We start from the raw sequence: 21,693 nt of genomic DNA, 5'->3' as shown, positions 1-21,693 counted from the left end.
GGAGGAAAGGAAGTAGCCATGAGGCCAAGAACACCATGCAAGACTTTATCTTCAGCCCTAATTTTAAAAACAAGACACAAGAGAAGATAGTATCACAGTTTACAGAGGTTATCTGAACATGGTAGCAATTTTCCTTGTTCAATTTTTACTTACATACATAGTGAACAATTGAGGAACTTCTGCTTTTGGCAAAGGGCAGTATATGGTCTGTTACCGGAAGAAACAGTTGGGCTAGAGGGAGAAATGGACAGAGGTCATTTACTTCTCATTTATACTTCATCATTTTCCTCAGCGGTAGCTGGTGCTGGAACGGGAGATCAAACTTACCGACCATTAGAAGCCTTTCCTTGGTGACTTCATCAAAATGGTTTTAATTCCTTCTGATTGCTGTGTAGCTGTTGAGACATGAATTTTTACTGAGAACACATGAATTTGCATATGAATTTTTACTGAGAACACATTTTGGTTAAATCATACCAGGCACTGTGCTCTAAGACCACTGATCTTCTATAAATATTTTAATGCTATTCATATAAACATTGTCAAAATGGAAAGATTATGAATATTTCTTACTAATTCAGTAATGTAATAATTCAGGGGGCTGGGGATGGGGTGGCTCACACCTGTAATCCCAGCACTTTGGGAGTTCAAGTTAGGTGAATCACTTGAGCCTAGAAGTTTGAGACCAGCCTAGGCAACGTAGTGAGACCTCATCTCTACTAAAAATAAAAAAATTAGTTAAGGCATGGTGGTGCACACCTGTAGTCCCAGCTACTTGGAAGGCTGAGGTGAGAGGATTGCTTGAGCCCAGGAGTTCCAGGCTATAGTGAGCTATGATAGCGCCATTGCACTCCAGTCTGGGTGACAGAGCAAGACCCTGTCTCAAAAAATAATTCAGTAGTTAGTAGTAAGTATTAGTAATTCAGTAGTAAGTCAGTCATACAGCAATAGAAAGGTGTTTTAACATTCTGTCTTTATAAAAACTCAGATTCTGCCAGCATTATTAGTTGCATCAAAGGTAACTCAGTCATAGATGACTTCAAAGTTTTTAGTAACCCAGAAGATATTTACCTTGCTAAAACTAGAGTAACATCGTTTAATCTAGCACCCTTTTGCCTCTGGCTTGCAAACAAACAGTATAAATCTGAAGCTGTTATCTAATCTTCTTCTTTGTACAGTATATCAGTCATGCCACCAAAATAGATTCTTGAATTCTATATATCTTTCTTTCTTTTGGAATTCATGTTCTCTTTTCCTTCTGTGTTTTAATGGAAAAGTATATATGATAAAATGTGCACTAGTCACTATTTTGCAGTCCTTATTTTGTATACCTAAGATACTTTTAATATGGTGTTTAAATTCTTTCACATATTGTTTGGACATTTACATCTGCTTCTCTAGATAACAAATTATTGCCTCACTTACCAGGTAATCATGATGAGATTCTTCTTTTAAAATTTCTTGTGCTCTGGTCAAATGTCCTACTAGTAAAGAAAATTTCAATGTATAGATAGGAGAATGATACAACTTTAGAATGACTTACAACATAGTGTTATATTTATAGATAAAAAGAATGTTGGCTGCAGAACCAAAGCCTAAAAGAAATCATGAGACAAGCAAGAAAAAAAAACATGAGTTGACACAAAGTTCTAGTGGAATTGTATTGTTTCAGGCTGAGCTGATGCTTATTTACAGCAGATGTCACACCTCTGACACTGGTGAATTTGAAATAGTCTGGTGAAAAAAGCAAGCAGCCCTGGTGGTTTTAAGTTTTTGGCAAGGCTGCTATAACAAATGAACAAACATTTCCAGACTGCATATTATAATCTGATTCTTCCATCTAAGCAAGCACCTAATTTTAACCATTTTAAGATAAGTTAAACATTGAATGTCTTCCCTTTCTTTCATAATTGACGTTAGTACTAACTTTTTAAAAAACTTTAACTTAAATATCAGTAAGACTAAATATAGTTGATAAACTGAACTTGCTTCCAACAAGGATGGATTGAAGCCTACAGTTAGGATAGTTACAACACTATAACTGCAAAAATGCATGTGGCTTTTGTTTACTTGCATATATGTGTGTGTGTTACTCTTGAACTGGACACTCCTCCTTAGTTGTCTTAGGTTCTGAAAGCAACACTGGCCGAGTGCCCACTGCATGTGAGATTGGGTCCTATTTCATAACAAACTGCTCTTACTCCCAAGAAATTAGAAAGCATGAAGTTATCTATGTTTGAGTACATCTTCTCTCTCTCTTTTTTTTTTTTTAACTATTCCATTAGCCAGAACAGATTATCTGTCTGGGATGTTGTTTGTCATTTGAGATAACATTTCTATTTGAAATAAAGTTTTAACTTATGACCTAGAATTCATTATTATGCTCCTTCTCAAGTTATAGTACAAAGTAGAAACTCTCAACAAATAATTACTGTTCTATTGATTTGCCACAGCATCTACCAAGTACTTTTAAACATAATGGAATGATATATAAAAATGTCTGGCTTATAACTATCCCTGATTGAAGAGCCCTTATATGAAAAATGTTCCCTTTGCCCCCATTGCCTCCAGTGATTTCTCTCCCCTTCCATGTCTTGTTTGTTTTTAAAACTGCTACATGTTCCATCCCCATTTCTCAGTGACCTGCACCACCATTCATTACATACCCATCCCCCGCATTTTCATCTTATCTTCTTGTTTTTATAAGACGATGAAAGGTTTGTGAATAGAGCTATTACTGTGTTTTAGCTGGTTTTCAGTATACTTTGATGCATTTTCATTGATGTTATGAGGTAGTTGATGGCATTAATCAGAGAAAGTGTCCAAAAGCTAATAAACCTAAGACAATCTAAAAACCAGTCAGAAGAGGACATTAAATGAGATAAAATGTGTAAATCTTAACTATCCAGCTAACTATTCACATACCTTTCATTGGCATCTAATACAAAGTTGTGCACATAATATTCTTAAATGCTTTTTTGTCCATCTGGTTTTCATTTGATTTTATAAAAATGATTAAATGTGTATTATAAGCAGTTGAATCCACTTGCAGACAGTTTATCTTGTTAATTTCTCATCATATAATCAGATGATAAAAGAGGTTAGAACAGTAGTTGATAAATTTAAAAAAAAAAAAAAAAAAGACTGGGCTCAGGGGCTCAAGCCTGTAATCCCAGCACTTTGGGAGGCCAAGGCAGGCGGATCACCTGAGGTCAGGAGTTTGAGACCAACCTGACCAACATGGAGAAACTCCATCTCTACTAAAAATTCAAAAATTACCCTGGCATGGAAGCGCATGCCTGTAATCCCAGCTACTCGAGAGGCTGAGGCAGGAGAACCACTTGAACCCCGATGGCGGAGGTTGTAATGAGCTGAGATCGTGCTATTGCACTCCAGCCTGGGCAACAAGAGTGAAACTCCCATCTCAAAAAATAAAATCAAATTAAATTTAAAAAAAATCAGTTTAGTTGGTCTGAAAACTGAGCTTTAAGGGAGATATCGAGTATTCATTTCCACTGCCAGCAGTTCAGAGTTTGAATTTACTTTGGTTCCATGTCCCCACAGGCTGATCCCTGTTTATTATGCTGAATAGTATTAGACAATACAGAGCTATCAAAACATATACGATTTATTATGCAACAGAAAGAACCAAATAACCTACTGAATTTTGCTTTTTATTTAATAATATTGAGCACCTACCCATAGGTTGGTCTGATTAAACAGGCTTCAGTACTATCTATTATGGACTTCCTTTTCTTTAGGTATGGAAAACAGAGTGAGCAGTAGTTTATTAATGGCATTCTTTTAAGCACAGTGTAGTTTAGATATATATAGTTTTTTTTTAATTACATACCTAATAATTTTTATAAAAAACAGAGAGCTTGTTATTCTGTTTACATTGTTAAGAAAGTAATTTTCTATTTAAATGCCAACAGAGGCTGGGCATGGTGTCTTACACCTGTAATCCCAGCACTTTGGGAGGCTGAGGCAGGCAGATCACTTGAGGCCACGAATGCGAGACCAGCCTGGCCAACGTAGCAAAACCTTGACTCTACTAAAAATGTAAAATATTAGCTGGGCATGGTGGTGCACACCTATAATCCCAGCTACCCGAGAGGCTGAGGCATGAGAATCACTTGAACCCAGGAGGTGGAGGTTGCAGTGAGCTGAGATCACGTCATTGCACTCTAACCTGGGTGACAGAGTGAGACAGTCCAAAAAAAAAAAAAAGCCAACAGAATTTGGCCATGAGGATAAATGTTTGCAAGAGCATGTCCATACTAAACAAATTTATATGCTGTTCAGAATTATTTTAGATGTAGGCAGTAGAAGATGGAGAATTAAAAGAGTTATTATGGGAAATCAGTAAGTATTAATTTGTAATGATGGTGAAATTTAGGGAAAGTAGCTATTGATTAAAGAGCTATAAATTGGCCAGGTGCAGTGGCACACCTCTAATCCCAACACTTTGGGGAACCAAGGTGGGAGGATTACTTGAGCCCAGGAGTTCAAGACCAGACTGGGTAACAAACTGACATCCTATCTCTACAAAAAACTTAAAAAAAAAAATTAGCCAAGCATGTTGGCAGGCACCTGTAGATCCAGCTGCTAAGGGTTGCTGAGCCCTGATTGTGCCACTGCAGTCCAGCCTGGGCAACAGAGCAAGACTCTGTCTCAAAAAAAAAAAAAAAAAAAAAGGCTGTTAATTATCCATTTTGATGACACAGGGTACACATTGATCCTGTTCCTGATTGATAAATTATAAATTGAACAGAGAAACTACATCTGAAGTTAAACTCAATAGATTTGCAGTGTGTGCCTTCCAGAGATCAGTGATGATAAAAGGTTGAGGGACTTTTCTGCCATCACAACCAGAAATTTCAAGGAGCCATTCTCAATAAGGAAATAAGATATATACATATACTTCTTCCCTCTCCCTCTTACTCCCTTCTTTCCTTCTCTTGCGCTTCCTTCTTCCCTCCTTCCACCCCTCCCCTCTTTTCCTTTCTGAGGCATGAGCGAGTAACCTGTTGAAAACTGTTTTGAGAGATATATTCTCTTTTGAACCACATTCCTTATAGTGTTAAATATAGTGATAAGATTGTCAGTGTAACACTTGGGTTTGTTAACTGCTATAGTTCTCAAGTAGCTACACATCACCATCTCCTGGGAAACTTCAAAAAAGTACTGATGAGCTTTATCCTCAAAGATTCTTATTTAAATAGTCTGGAGTAGGGCCTGGGCATTAGTATTTTTTGAAGGCTTCCAAAATGATTCTGAGTCACTGGTAGACAGGCTCACTGTCAGATGACTAACAATAATAATGAGCGTCAAATTACAAAAAGGAAATGGAGTTTTATAATTGCTCCTTTTCTTTTTTATTTACACAAATAATATATCAGTTCTTTCTTTTTATTTAAAAAAGAAACTATACAAAAATTTATAGAGTAAAAGTGAAATGCCAGCCGGGCATGATGGCTAATGCCTATAATCCTAGCACATTGGGAGACCAACCTGGGAGGGACCACTTGAGCCCAGGAGTTAAGACACCAGCCGGGGCAACATGGCAAAACTGTCTTTACCAATAAAACCTCACACACACATACACATACACATACACATACACATACACACACACACACACACACACACAAATTAATGGTGTATACCCATAGTCTCAGCTACTAAGGAGTCTGAGGCAGAGGATGATTGAGTCTGGGAGGGTCCAGGCTGCAGTGAGCCGTTATCACACCACTGTACTCCAGCCTGGGCAACAGAGGTAGACCTTGTCTCAAAAAAAATGAAATGTCCCTTCACCGTATTGTTTTCCCTAGATATAACCACTCTTGTCAGTTCACTGTCTGTCCTCCCAGTGGTTTTTACATGCTTTTATGTATGTATTTTTGAGATGGAGTCTCTCTCTGTTACCCAGGCTGGAGTGCAGTGGTGTGATCTCGGCTCACTGTAACCTCTGCCTCCTAGAATCCCCTCCAGGGATTCTCCTGTCTCAGCCTCCCAAGTAGCTGAGATTATAGGCATGCACTACCACCCCTGGCTATGTTTCATATTTTTAGTAGAGATGGGGTTTCACTGTTGGCTAGGCTGGTCTTAAGCTCCGACCTCAGGATCTGCTGGCCTAGGGCTCCCAAAGTGCTGAGAATACAGGCATGAGCCATCACACTCAGCCAGTTTTTACATGCATTTAAAAATGCACACAATTACTTATAATCATGTCTAGTGTCTTTTTTTTTTTTTGAGACGGAGTTTCGCTATTGTTGCCCAGGCTGGAGTGCAATGGCGCAATCTCGGCTCACCGCAACCTCCGCCTCCTGGGTTCAGGCAATTCTCCTGCCTCAGCCTCCTGAGTAGCTGGGATTACAGGCATGCGCCACCATGCCCAGCTGATTTTTTGTATTTTTAGTAGAGACAGGGTTTCACTATGTTGACCAGGATGGTCTCGATCTCTTGACCTCGTGATCCACCCACCTCGGCCTCCCAAAGTACTGGGATTACAGGCTTGAGCCACCGCGCCCGGCCATGTCTAGTGTCTTTGAAACATAAATGTGATTATACTGTATTTATGTATTATGCTGTGGCTTGCTTTTTTTACTTAACGATTTGTCTTGGAGATCTTTCCATGTCAATACATATAAATTTACCTCAATTTTAAAAAATGTTATTTATTTTGTATCTGTAAAATGTTTTTTGGTATATGTGGCTTTAATTTATTTTTCATTTTAACATGTTTATAGCTTAGTGGTAAAGCTCTTCCTGTTAAAGAGCATGGACTCTAGCCATACTCTCTGGGTTTGATTATAAGTACTGTTTGATTATAAGATTATAAGCATAATATAGTAATGCTTCAAAAAATTTTATAAATAAAATTAAACTTATTATTTAATTTTTCTAACTTTTTACCAGTATGGACAGTGCTCTTGTTAATATCTTAGTACCTGATTCACTGTGCTTATCAGTGAATATTCCTGTAGGGCAAATTCCTAGAGTGAGAGTTACTAGGTCAGAGAGTATATGTATTAATATTTTCAAATATGCTGTCAAATTGTCCTCCAAAAGAGGCAGTCTCAATTTACATTCACTCCAACCAATAGAATCTGATTGTAATATATCAGAGCCTAAATAAATTATATTGCAGTATGATTTCATGGGCTAAAATTTCCATCTTCTCTCTTTTGACTGGAATTTTATTGAGTCAATGTGATAGCACTGATCATATAGCATGTCAACTTAAAATTCCAATTTACATATGATTAAAGAGAATGGAAAAGTATTCACAAATTTTCTAGACCAAGTTTTTCAACACGTGTAAAGTATAGAAGAGACAAAAAGAAAATCCAGCCTTGGCAGTGAAAAGAATCTGGACTGGACTATTCCCAGCCTTTTGTTTTATAGATGGGATCCTCAAAGAAAGACACTGACCTCCCCAGCAACACAATCTCAAGAAAAATCTACTTCAGATCATGTGTGAATGTGTGTGTGTGTGTGTGTGTGTGTGTATTAGTGTTTTCAATTCAAAATCCTAGATTTTTTCAGACTTACATATATTAAAATTACATCAATATTTTTGGGTATAAAATTTTTATGTAATCAAAATGGAAGTGAAATTTAACTGTTTTCAATTAAAATTCCCTTCTAGGTAATCTCTAATTTTCTTCATCAATACAATTTAGATATTGTAGTACCCAATTCATAGGGTTTGAGGGAGGATTAAATTATATAACACATTAAAAACCTTTAGCACAGTGTCTGGAATTTAGTAAGCTCATAATGAATTGAACCTATTTATTATTTCTGTTATTACCATTTTAACTGTTAAAAGTATGTTTAGTCCTTCTGTATACAGAGTATTTTGTTTTTAGCATGAATTAAGGTAATAACATGATGCTGGCGTCTATATTCCAGAAGATCCAAATGAAAACTTTCTGGTGTTAAATGTGTATTTATTATCTAGGAAACTTTTTAAAAGAACATAAATCATCAGTATCACCAGCTAACCGTTTTTGAAAACTCAGTATTTTTACCACTGTACTTAGAAACAATATATAAAAAATTTAAGTATGAAAAACATACTTAATTAAAAATTAACTTTACTAAGATTGTTACTGTTTGACTGGCTTACAGTCTTATGATTTTGGTATGAGAAGAATGAAATAAAAGAAACTAATTCATTAAAGTATAGGTTGATAGAAGTCAGAAGACATGTATACTATTAAAGAGACTTTCTAGCTCTGTAACTCAGCCAAGTTTCCTAACTTCTCTCTTGGTATTTTGGGGCGGGCCCTGTGGAGTGAGTAAATTATACCCACATGTTTATTTAGATTGTATAGAATCAGTCAGAACAAAATGGAATCTTCTTCTTGAACGTTGGTTCCAGGATCTGCCCCTCTTACCTTTAGGAGGTACAGGATAGGCATATTACTTCCATAAAAAACCTATGCTCTGGATCCTTTGCTTGTCAGTTCTCTTGCGTTCTCTAATAACCTTTCTACCCACCCACCTCCCCACTACCAGCTGGCTGGGATCCAGCACTTCATGTGTTGAGTTGATTGGCATACAATTTTGATTAGATAACAAGTGTTAAAACATATTAGAATAAAAAATAATAGAGCTGAAGAATGTTATTAGTGTCATTTCTTGATTTTAGTTTAACTGTACCAAGGTTTAAAATGATAATCTCTGCAAAGAATCAGTTATTTTTTTTCTCCAGTTCAGCTCCTGAAATGTTTTTCATCTATGACTTTTTCTTTAGCCCCTCTGCCTCCCATTTGGAAACTTTATTAATCCTTTTTTTTCATCTGTTTTTCCCAGGGATTTTTACGTACTCCATTTCTATACTTGTACCTTGTTCCTGCCCAAAGCTTGCACTTCTTTTATCACTCTTTTCTGTATCCCTGATACTGCTTTACGTACTATCTTTCAACAGTTCTTTCCTCTTCAGAAGCTTACACATCACTGTCATCATTATACTTAATGCCCTCATCAGACCCTCAAACTGTGGATATGAGTTAACATATAAATTCTTACTAAGTTAGAATGTTCAAGTACTGAGAAGAACCCTGGTACCTTTTTTTCCATTGTACTTTTAGACAAGCAAATTTGGTTCTTCCTCTGTGGTATCGCCCCTCTTCTTAATTTTTTTAATCACTCTCCAGATCAAGAGAGAATATATAATTGGTGAATATTTTCATTAACCCCATTGAAATATCATTTAAAAATTAATGTCTATATTTTAACTTAGTGGTTGTCAGCTGTGCTCAGTTCCATTATTGCTGGTGTCATTTGAAAATATAATCTGCTTATTCAGTTGTTTGGATCAAAAAATTCAAATATTTTTAATGGTCATAGCAGATCTAAATTCTGATTTCTGAATCAGAGTTTTCATTTTTTAATGAAATTCTCAAAAATTTGGATATGTTTCGATTAATTTATTAGCTAGTGTAGGTGTTTGGACTTGATTTATAAAAACTCATGTAATTATTTCAGAATATAATTAAATGGCTCTAAAAGCCTAAACAATTTGTTTTTATTTATTTGGCCATTATAAGTGCCTCTATTCTATCTATTGTTGCCATTCTTTCATTTAAAATCTTAAATTTTTAATCTTATTTTGATAGTCTTTCAAAAAATTCACTTTGTTATTTATCTTCTATCTTTAAACGCTCCTTAAGTAAGAAATGATACTTGTAGAATGTGCTAGCTCATTAGAATTACAGTATTTATAAAGTGATTTTATGGAGAGCTTGATAACCTTCTAAGATTAAACTGAACATGTTTATTTTATCTTTATTTGTTTGTTGAGACAAAGTCTAACCCTGTTGCCCAGGCTGGAGTGCAGTGGAGCAATCTCGGCTCACTGCAACCTCTGCCTCGCTGGTTCAAGCAATTCTCCTGCCCCAGCCTTCTAAGTAGCTGGAACTACAGGCGTGCACCACCATGCCTGGCTAATTTTTTGTATTTTTAGTAGAGACAGAGTTTTGCCATGTTGACTAGGCTGGTCTCAAACTCCTGACCTCAAGTGATCTGCTCGCCTTGGCCTCCCAAAAGTGCTGGGATTACAGGCATGAGCCACTGTGCACAGCCTATTTTATCTTTATTTGTAATGCATGAGAAAATATCCTTTGTGCCATTGGTTCAGCATTTAATAAAGTACTTAACGTGAATAATTTTATTTTTTATGTTAGACTGTGGGAATATATAACAAAGCATGAGTATAGTTTTCTTTGTATAATCTTTTGCTTGTGCAAGACTATGTCCTTATGTTTCTTAAGCATGTAGCTAAATATAGACACACATGCCATTTTTATGCTCACATTGCAATGTAAAATTCATTCAAACTACAAAAGCAAACTGATGTGGAAAAGTGAGGGTGAACAAAGGGGACTAAAACCATGTGTGGCTTGTATGGAGTATATAGTTGTGGTATAATTTGTGAGCTGCAAGGTAGCTGAACATTTCTATTTTGGTGTCAGTCCCTTGGGAAAGAAGGAGTTTCATAATGGAGAGTGATCTGTATTCTTAGTAAGAGTGACACTGAATGATTAAATAGAAGAGAATATAAATACCATTCCTCCCCTTTTAAGGATAAGCACATATACTGTACACTAAATGCAAATCTTTTAAGTGTGGAAGACAGTCTGGCCTAATGATAGCACATAACAGAAAAGCCAAAGGAAGGTGAATTAACTATGCAGATCAAAATGTAAGGAAACCGAAATTATATAGCATCCTTAAAAACAACTTTTATAGGCCAAATATAATGGTAAATGCACAGATAGAGGGTAATTGAAGATCCCATTTGTGAAAGTAGAATACTGACATCAGTCTCTTGGTCAATGAGTGGGCAAAATGGTTCCCTGAATTGGATAACGTAGTGCATACCACAGTGACTGATGAAATTGATGTGTCTGCAGGAGAGCCAGCCCTATTACTGAAGCCTTTAACCTATTTTCTCTCTCTTTGAAAATGAGCTCCTAAGTGGGAGTTATCCTCAAGGAAGTGAGTTTAATTCAAAATAAGATACTTCATAGACGGGCAAATTTAATTTAAGAATTCACTTACCCATTGTCGAGGAGAACTGTGTGGGAAAATATATTATTATAAGTAATGTGGTTATATTTTTCAAATATGTCATTTTTGAATGTTGTTATTTTGAGAACCTAAATTTTAAGCATTAGCCAATATCTTTATTATTTAATCTTACACTTTCTTAGAATATATGACTGAAACAATATTAAATCTGCATTGTAATGCTTTAACACATTAAGGCATGTAATTGTACAGTGAATAATTTAACCATAAAATATGATTTCTTGTTTATTTTTCCCTTTTTGAAAATATGATTCAGTCTGTCCTAAGATAAATACTTGCTAATTATTGCAAAGAATAAAACCCATCTTATGAATTCATTATTCTAAAGTATGTAAGGTAATACTGCGAACTAGAGAAGCAAGCAATAGTTACCCTAATTTTTGCCAATTAAAAACTTTTTTGTTTATAATTTATCCCAGAAGATAAAATACTAAGTATCCTACATATACTGCTTAGCAGGTTGTACATTAGTAGTTTGTCTTTGAAATATAAGGGTAGTATAAGTTATTAAGCTTGATGTTCTCACACACATACAAATATAAGTCATCATAATTCATTTTTGTTGTCATTCTGGACTTAAACCAATTTTCTCACAGTTAACACATTTTGTTACTATTTTTTAAAACATTATGACCTGGCCAGATGTGGTGGCTTATGCCTGTAATCCCAGCACTTTGGGAGGCGAAGGCAGGCAGATCACTTGAGGTCAGGAGTTTGAGACCAGCCTGGCCAACATGGTGAAACCCTGTCTCTACCAAAAATACAAAATTAGCCGGGTGTGGTGGCACATGCCTGTAATTCCAGCTACTCTGGAGGCTGAGACAGGAGAATCACTTGAACCCAGGAGGCAGAGGTTGTAGTGAACCGAGATGACTACACTCCAGCTCCAGCCTGAGCAACAGAGTGAGACTCCCATCTCAAAAAAAAAAAAAAAATTGTAACCCGTTGTTCTTTTTGCTTCATAATGAGATTTATGGAATCATAAATTTATCTGGAAAATAAAATAGAAAGTTCTTAAAATATTTCATTGGGAGACAAGTCATTATACAAATTCTATATTTAACAATCAGATTTAAAACCTTTGGTAAATGTAAATTTTTCTTAGTTTCTTTCACATAGGTCTTTTATTTTTAATATAAAATTTTAGAAGAAAATCTGAAATTGACCAAATATATCTTTGAAAAAATTTTCTTGCCCAGCTTTTCCTTGCCAAGCTGAAAGCTGAACTTTTCAAACATCTAGTACAAAGCTGTGTCACTAGCGTGCATCCACATATTATGAATAGATTTCCATTTATTTTAATTTAAAAGAAATCACCCTAAAAGAAAGCTAATTTCTTATAAAAAGAGAAGTAAATTTTTCTCATCATTGAAGTGGCATCAACTTTTATTAATTCAATCTTAGAATTTAGAAACTTTCTTTTTTCAGCACTGTTCTGATTCAGTGATTTAGTCTGTTGCTCTAAAATTATTTGGCAATTTGCCAGATATCCTGACTTTCTGACTAGACTCTGACTTTCTAATGTATCAAATTTCACTGCACTACTTAATTTTATACAAAGGGAAAAACATTTTCCAGTTTAGCTGGTTTCTACAGTCAAAATAATTAACATTCAAAGAAGTGTTAAACTCACAAAATTTAATTTGCTCTAAAATTTTCCCAGTTGCTGAGTGAATTCCCACATTGTATCATGCCAACTCCACCTGTGTTTCTACACTTGTTTTTAAAACTGACTGGTTGTTTTATTGTTGAATATTCGCTGCCCTCTAGTGGGCTAAATTGTTCTTTCAAAATGACCAAATAATGTCAAATTTAAAGAAATCATTTCTATATGGAAGTGATTAAGTATTCTTTCATGTTTTAGTATTCTTGTTTTTCACTGTGTTTAGTTGTGTTTCACACAACTAAGTTTTTAACCTCGCCAGAATATTTTGGTGATAGTCTTTGAACCAACAGTGTAATGATAAATGCTTTTAAGAAGGCACATTAAAATAAGCTTATCTCATTGTTTGTGTATTTTCACATTTGAAAACATGTTGTTGGATACATGCTGCTTACTTCTAAGATGTTTTCATCCTTTTTGCTTGCAGATGCTACAATTGTGGTGGCCTTGATCATCATGCTAAGGAATGTAGTCTACCTCCTCAGCCAAAGAAGTGCCATTACTGTCAGAGCATCATGCACATGGTGGCAAACTGCCCACATAAAAATGTTGCACAGCCACCCGCGAGTTCTCAGGGAAGACAGGAAGCAGAATCCCAGCCATGCACTTCAACTCTCCCTCGAGAAGTGGGAGGCGGGCATGGCTGTACATCACCACCATTTTCTCAGGAGGCTAAAGCAGAGATCTCAGAACGACCAGGCAGGTCACCTCAAGAAGCTTCCTCCGCAAAGTCATCTACGGCGCCAGAAGAGCAAAGCAAAAAGGGGCCTTCAGTTCAAAAAAGGAAGAAGACATAATAGTTCTTCTTCATGTGTTCTTTCCTTTACCCGGTTGCAAAGTCTACCTCATGAAAGTACAGGGGAACAGTATTTCATAAGCAGTAGCTGACCTAGGATTTTAACTACTATTGGGGAACTGTGAATTTTTTAAACAGACAAATCACTCTAAGCAAATTACATTTGAGCAGGGTGTCATGTTTTATGTTACTTCAGAGAATAAGATACTATGTCTATCATTATGTACATGTGTGAGAGGGAGAGAGCCTGAGTCTGTGTGTGTACATGAGGGTTTTTATATAGGAATATATACACATATATAAAGAGCCTTTGTCTTTATATATTTGTGTATAGATCAAAGCACACACCCTCCCTCATATAATTGGACGTTTCCAATAATTGAAAATCCAAGTGAAGCATTATAGATAGTTTTAAAATTAATCCACTGGAGTTTTCTTGATATACCACTTCTTTTCTATTATATAAAAATTAAAACATGACTGTTACCTTTCGTGTGAACCAAAGGATACTTCAGATCTCACAACTGCCAATCATGTGGTACTAAAGGTTTTTAAGACATCCAGTTCTCCCAAATCTCTTTTTCTTGAAATCTCTGAAGTGGTATTTTTTCCCCCTTTTTGAAGGCAGTACCGTGACTTCATATGCCTCTGACTGCCATAAGCTTTTTTGATTCTGGGATACATAACTCCAGAAGAGACAATGAATGTGTAATTTGTGCCGATATTTCACTGTTTTTAATTCTATGTTTGATTATAAAATTAGATGCCTATTAAGAGAAATGAAGGGGATGATAATCTTAGTGACTTGTTTTCAGTAGTATTTTAATACCAGCTTATTGTAACTTTTTCCATGTTGTGAGGTTTGTAAGGGATCGTGTGGCAACAGCAGCTTCCCTTGGCTAAGTCAGTCTTCTACCTGTTGCTTAGAGCAGGGAGCCCTCCTTATTTACTACTGAAGACCTTAGAGAACTCCAGTTGTTTGGTGTATATTTTTGGTGGCTGTTTTTATTCCTTGTGGAGAGTTACCTAACTTGTTTCTAAAACAAACAAGCAGCACAGAAATGAATGAAATACTGGAGTTGAGAATGGAAATTAAGTGGATGTTCACAATTGCCCAATATATATGACCTGTGAATGATATGAAAAAGTGCATTGTTTAGTGGCAGGCATAAAGAGTGACAAGCCTGGGGCAGAGGAGCCAAACCTCTCCCACCAGAGAGCTAGAAGTATCTTATACAGTAACTTTGATCTGTGGAAGTTACCTTCAAGGCTTATTCTGAAGTAACCTATATGGTGGATACAAGATGAACATTCAGTGCTAGAGAAAGAACCTTCTCAGGTTGCTTCTCAGTTAGAGTGATAAAGTGGCTAGAGCCCAGTCATAGTATTGGTCCCATTAGGTTTCAGTCATGAAAAAAAAATTATTTTGGGGTCATCCTGGCTCCAGATGTTAGGGGCAAATTTCTGAAACGTCTGCAAGAAGGTCAGATGTCAATTATAGTGCTTAATATTGGGAGTAACATTAAGGATTATAATTATAATGTATGGGCCTGTTGGTGTAAGCTCAGAGAATTAAACAAAAATAGCATGACTCAAATGAGACATACTTCTGCTGAACAGTTTCTACTTCCTCTCCCGCCTGTCCTGTCATGGGAGACGTGTATAGTTGCAGCTGTTTCAGCAAAAGCCACCATAAGAACATGCCTCAGGTTGGGTTGCCAGTCCTTTACAACTCAGCTTGAATTTCACAACAGTGATTGTGAGAGTCTGCGTGGTATACACTGAAATATCGGTGTGCTGTGATGCAAAGCTTACCTTTGACGATAATGAATGTGATATAGCTGTAGAGAAGTACTTCCTTGCCTTATGTGAGGATTTCAAATTTATTTAAAGTATATAGACAAATCAAAGTGGCATTGCTCAGTTTTTAGCAGGCATATATAAGCAGGCTAACAGTAAAATGCAAAACATGATAAGCATTGCTCAATTTTTAGCAGGTATAAAAAGCAGGTTAACAGTAAAAATGCAAAACATGATAGATAAGTCACTTTGAAAATTCAAACCAAAGTTCCTTCACCCTATGGAAATAGGAAATTATGGACTTGAAAATTGGATATTTCCTGTTTACAAAAAGAAATTCAGAGCTAAAATCATGGTTTAAAAAAAAGACAAACAGTTGAGAACTATGGTCCTTATGGGTGCAATTTGAAATCCTTTTCAGCATCTTACAAGACTGAACTACTAAGAGCACATACCAAACCTATCTTATAGTTGAAAGTTGGGGTTTATTTTTTATATGAGAATATTGTCACTATTACATAACATACTCAGGACAAAGAACTTTGCTCAGGGAACATACCATATAATATTTTTGTTGTTTCTTTACAGACTAGTCTACAGTCCTGCTTACTCAAAACAAACCAAATAACTTATACCTTTATATAAGTATTATGTGCTGATGATAGTAACTACCTCTGAGTTTGACATAGATCAAAATTTTTGAATTTCAGATGTCAGTTATCCTATTTTTATTTCATGTGAAAACTCCTCTAAAGCAGATTCCCTCAACTCCTTGCATACGTGAATATCACTGATGTGACCACATTATTCATTTACATAGGTAAAATATTCTGTTTACAGCAAAAGGCTACCTCATAGTTGATACATAACACACCTGTATGCTGTTCCAGCCTTACAGGTGGCTGATAATTCTCTGGTACAGAACCTTTTAATCTGTATTACAAATAGCAATTCACAACTGCATGTTTCTGGCAAACACTTGTGAAATAATGAAGCATCTCTTTTTAGTTAGCAAAGTCTCCAAATATTTCCTTAAAATTATCATGTATTTAGTTTAAAGAATTATGGGCACTCTTCAACTTACTTAAACAAAACAGAACACACCTTAGAAGCATCCCTTTGCCCAGAGATGGAGTTTGGAAGGGGGTAGTAGGGAGAGGGGTTGGTGTATGCAGGTATTTATGCTAGGCAAACAGTTTAAAAGATGCCAGTGTCCTTCATTTACTGTCTGTGCTGCCCTGAAGCCAAGCATATTGCAGCATTATAGCCCCAGGCATATAACTAACTAGCACTGGCTTGCCAAGGAATGAAACGCGATGCCATTACTAGCTATTAAGGGAAAAGGGTCTGTGTGAAGCTTCAGTTGGCAGGGATTACTAACGATGGGGCAGCAGGTCTAGGAATTAAGTTATCTCTTGACCTCACCCTCATGTCAACATAAATGTAATTCCTCAACAAGATGCACTACCAGTCTCTTAGCCCTGTAAGCTAATCATTTGCTACATAGCAGAATATAATGAAAACATTTTCATATTTGGATTTCTAGTCTTCACTAGGAGACCTTGGATGTATTTTTGCATTTGAAAGATTTAGAAAGATTTTTACCTGCTTATAACTTGGAAGTTTAGCGTGCAATGTAAGAAAAAAGATCAAGAAATATCATGTTATTAGCATCAGTCCACCTCCAATATTGCCAATTTTTAAATTTTATTCTGGCTAAGTTTTATTTTGCACCATTGCAGCCCCAAGTTAACTGCTGGTTGTATTTAGTTTGTGAATAGGAGCCCATAAGTGTTAATAGACTTTGTAACATTCACTATAAGATGAATTATACAGGACATGGGAAATCTCATTAAGTCTTAATTTAAATTAATTTATCTGTTTTCCCTAAGAAATGTTTATCATAAAATATATATGTGTATTTCCCCTTTGGTTATAAAATTTGGGAAAGTATGTACAAGTGCAGCTGCACTGACTTTAATTTTCTAGATGTCTTAATGAGATTTATTTGTTTTAGAAAAGAACATCTTGTTAAAAGCATCAAACTCTGTCTTACATAGCTGTCAACAGCCTCTTTAAGATGTGGTGGTTGTGTGATCTGTGTCATAGTTGTTCAGTTAGAGTGAGAAGTTGACCTATGATTCATTTTTAAATTTTATATTTGGAACAAAGCTACAAGTTATGGTAAAGTACTGTACTATGAGAAAGTATTATGATATTTAATACATCTATGGCTTAACACTTGTGAGAGTTACCAGCTTGAAAATGATGGTGTTGACTACCTCGTGAATCACTTACTTACATTTATCTACCACCAAGCTGGCTTTAATTAGTGTGTGTTGCTTTTTTGGTATTAACAACTCTAACTATACTAGAGACCAAAGTGAACCCTGACTTTTATATGTCTTTAATAATGGTGTTTTATCTAGTGCTTTTAAATTATCCTGTGTAGTATTTAGATTACCTCATTGTCCATCTTGACTCATGTTGTTTACAAGTGAAAATAAAAACACGTGAACTGTATGTTTTTAAAAAAGGGGTAGATGTTTGGAATGCATTTCACTTGCGTGCAGTCATCGGGATGGACTGAAGCACTGTTTGCCTTTCTGTAGACCCTGGTTTTATATTCTCATTTCATGCCTAATGTCTTATTCTGTCAATTACGAATATGTTGTGGCTTAAAAAAATTACTTGATTAAAAATAAAACATATAACGATGGCATTTATGATGGGTTTTGGAGATTTTTTTATGATGTGTGTTATTACTAAGTTAAGTGAAAGGGTAAGAGGCCATTTAGGCAGTATTTACACCAATTGGGGCATAAGTTAAGTGGTATTAACATATCCTCAGTGGTGATTATTAATATGGAACTTACTCCAACAATACAGATGATGAATAAATGTAGTCTAAGTGAAGGAAGAAGGAAAGGTGGGTGCTGCCGTCACTCAGAATTGTTAACGTATTATCCAGTAGGGACTGTGCAAGCTTGTGACTAAAGACATACTTCCATGTGGTCAGGAAGAGTGGTCTGAAGCAAAATATTCAAAGCCTATTAAATCATTTTAGAATTTTTCTACAACTTTTTTCTAATAAAGAATTTGAAAAGAAAAAGCCAAATTATATCAGTATCAAATATCTGAAATATGAATGTAGATTTATCAAACCATGAATGCAGTACTGATGTACTATACAAACCATTTGGTAAAAGAGTTCTATATTGGCCAATTCCACAATCTAACTCATTTTCCTCTCTACAGCTGGATTTTTTTTTTGATGATCTGTTACAACTCCTTTATTTTTTAAATTCATGTAAAATCAACAAAATTTACTGTCTAACCATTTTCTTTTTAAGATGAGGTCTCATTCTGTTGCCTTGGAGTGCAGTGGTGGAATTGCAGCTTTCTGGGGGCTCAAATTCCTGAGCTTGAGTGATCCTACCACCTCAGCCTTTTGAGGAGCTAGACTACAGATGTGTGCCATGTCTAGCTAATTTTGTTTTTTTATAGAGATGTAGTCTTGCTTTGCTGCCCAGGCTGGTCTTGAACTCCTGGCTTCAAGCAAGCCTCCCTCCTCAGCCTCTCAGAGGGCTGGGATTACAGAGGTAAGCCACCACGCCTAGCTTTAACCATTTTTAATTGTTAAGTATATTCACACGCTTGGACAACCATGTATGATTCACTTTTCTTAGAATGCGAAGGGTGTACTTTAGAGAATATTGAAAACCTTTAAACCTTACAAGAAAAATATGCGTAATCCCATCATCTGAAAGTAACCAATAACAGTTTTTATTAGTTTATGAAAAATCTTTTTTTTTTTTTTGAGACAGGATCTTGCTTTACCACCCAAGCTGGAGGTGCAGTGGCACAACCATGGCTCACTGTAGCTTCAGCCTTCCCAGGCTCAAGTGATTCTCCTAGCTCAGGCTCCCAAATAGCTGGGTCTATAGGCCTACACCACCACGCCTGGCAATTTTTTTGCATTTTTTGTAGAGATGGTAAAATCACAAGACAAAATTTACTATCTTGTGGCCCAGGCTGGTCTTAAACTCCTGGGTTCAATTGATCTTTCTGCTTTGGCCTACCAAAGTGCTGGAATTACAGGTATGAACCACCCCATCTGGCCAATTTTTAAATTTTCTGTAGAGACAGCATTTCACTATGTTAGCTAGCCAGACTGGTCTTTAATTCCTGGCTTCAAGTATCCCACCTCAGCCTCCCAAACTGTTGGGATTACAGGCGTGAGCCACCACACCTGGCTGAAAATCTTTTAAAGAATAAAAAGTATACATAATCCCATCATGCAGAAATAACCATTAGCATTTCTTTTTTTTGTGGTTACACACACACACATACAAACACATGAGGGTGATTTTTTTTTTTCTTTTTATTTTTTTGAGATGGAGTCTCAGTCGCCAGGATGGCGTGCAGTTGCACAATCTCGGCTCACTGCAACGTCTGCTTCCTGGTTCAAGGGATTCTCCTGCCTCAGCCTCCCGAGTAGCTGGGACTACAGGTGCGCACACCACAGCCAGCTAATTTTTGTATTTTTAGTAGAGACAGGGTTTCACCATGTTGGTCAGGATCGTCTCTATCTCTTGACCTCGTGATCTGCCCTCCTCTATCTCCCAAATGGGGGTGATTTTAAAAATTAGGTTGCATCATAAATTATTCGAAGCTCTACGCTTTTAACATCACGTGATGTTTTGTAATATCAAAAGTTGTTCAAAAACAACTCTTGTTAAATACCTGCATAGTTTCAGGAAGTGAGCTATAGGTTGAGCACAAAGGATGGGCCTGGTTTGGATGAAAGAAGGGAATTGGAAGAATATAGAAGAAACAGCATAAACAAAAGAGTCAAAAATAAGCATTGCATGTTCAAGCAATCAGTAAAGAGACAAATTTTGCTGGGCAATGCATAAAACAATAGTTTCAATGTACTGGAGGGCAAGCGGCGCAGCCAGGAACATGAGGGGCTATAAACTTTGAAAGAGGGGAAGCACCTAAGGTGAGCATATTTACCCCAGCTTTTCTCCTATGAGCACTTTCAAGCACCCTGAGTGCCACAGCATGATAGAACCCAAATAGAAGTGGCAGTTTTAGTGGACCAAGGAGCAAATTCAGGGATGCCAGAACAACAGCAAATTCAGAGGAGGGCTGACAGAGAAGCATCCCCCCTCCCGCCCCTCCAGATCTTCATAGAGATTCTTTTTGAGACATTGAAGACTCAGCAGAAAACAGCAGGTGAGAGCTAGGCTGTGACTAGGGTGAGGCCAGAGAGGTGCCTTGGGAGTAAAATGTAAGAAGGTGCTCATTTTCAGGGTGTTAACTTGCCCCAGGAACCTCCCCTGTCTCACCCTAGGCTGGGAGGGTAAAGGAGTTAGAGATGTCCTCAGCCATCCAGTGCAGGGGAGGTAGAGATTGAATTTAAAGCCTCATTGAATCAGGCAGTTCTTGGTAAACACCCTGGGGTTTTTGTCTTATCCTGCTAAAGTATATATAGATCCCAGGTGGGCCTCATCCTAGAGATCATGCCCTAGGAGTACGAGCCATACACTAGGAAAAAGCACAATTAAAACAGATCAGCCCTAACAAGACCTAAAATTAACCCTTAATGGAATCAAAGTAGCCATCTGGCACATTACCTGCCTGCTAAAAGAAAGCATAACCCGACTGGACGCGGTGGCTCACATCTGTAATCCCAGCAGTTTGGGAGGCCAAGGCAGGTGGATCACTTGAGGTCAGAAGTTCAAGACTAGCCTGGACAACATGGTGAAACCCCATCTCTACAAAAATACAAAACTTAGCCAGGCATGGTGGTGTGTGCCTGTAATCCCAGCTACTCAGGAAGCTGAGGCAAGAGAATCTCTTCAGCCCAGAAGATGGAGGTTGCAGTGAGCTGACATTGTGCCACCACATTCCAGCCTGGGTGACAGAGTGAGACCCTGCAATACACACACACACACACACACACACACACACACACACACACACACACACACACACCATAACCCTCCTGGGAAGAAGATAACATCAAGAACCTCTACAAATTTTCCTCTACAATTGCTTGCATCCACTCAAAAAGCATGAAGCATGCTAATAAACAACTAATTGGCTGGAAGCAAAAACAGACAAAAAGGCACAAGTGATTAACATATTGCAATTATTGTACAAAGACTTTAAAACTATGGTAAAGAATATATGATATAGAAGGGAAACAAAATCTAGAATCAAAAATTATTATATCTAAAAATTGGCTGGATGTGGTGGCTCACACCTGTAATCCCAACATTTTGGGAGGCCGAGGTGGGTGGATCACCTGAGGTCAGGA

General features: G+C 36.8%; 1 protein-coding gene across 1 annotated transcript in view; it reads left to right on the top strand.

The window, feature by feature from the left end:
• LIN28B (lin-28 homolog B) overlaps positions 1 to 18,091 on the top strand; it is a 112,828-nt gene extending 94,737 nt beyond the window's left edge. The window contains exon 5 of the mRNA XM_017543777.2: positions 13,197 to 18,091. Coding sequence (XP_017399266.2) covers positions 13,197 to 13,566 — 370 coding nt within the window. The 3' untranslated portion in view covers positions 13,567 to 18,091. The remainder of the gene's footprint in view (positions 1 to 13,196) is intronic.
• The last annotated feature ends 3,602 nt before the right edge of the window (positions 18,092 to 21,693 follow it).

Source organism: Cebus imitator, unplaced genomic scaffold (genome assembly GCF_001604975.1).
Source record: "Cebus imitator isolate Cc_AM_T3 unplaced genomic scaffold, Cebus_imitator-1.0 Scaffold160, whole genome shotgun sequence".
Classification (NCBI taxonomy): domain Eukaryota; kingdom Metazoa; phylum Chordata; class Mammalia; order Primates; family Cebidae; genus Cebus; species Cebus imitator.
This window is presented reverse-complemented; position numbering and strand designations above follow the sequence as displayed.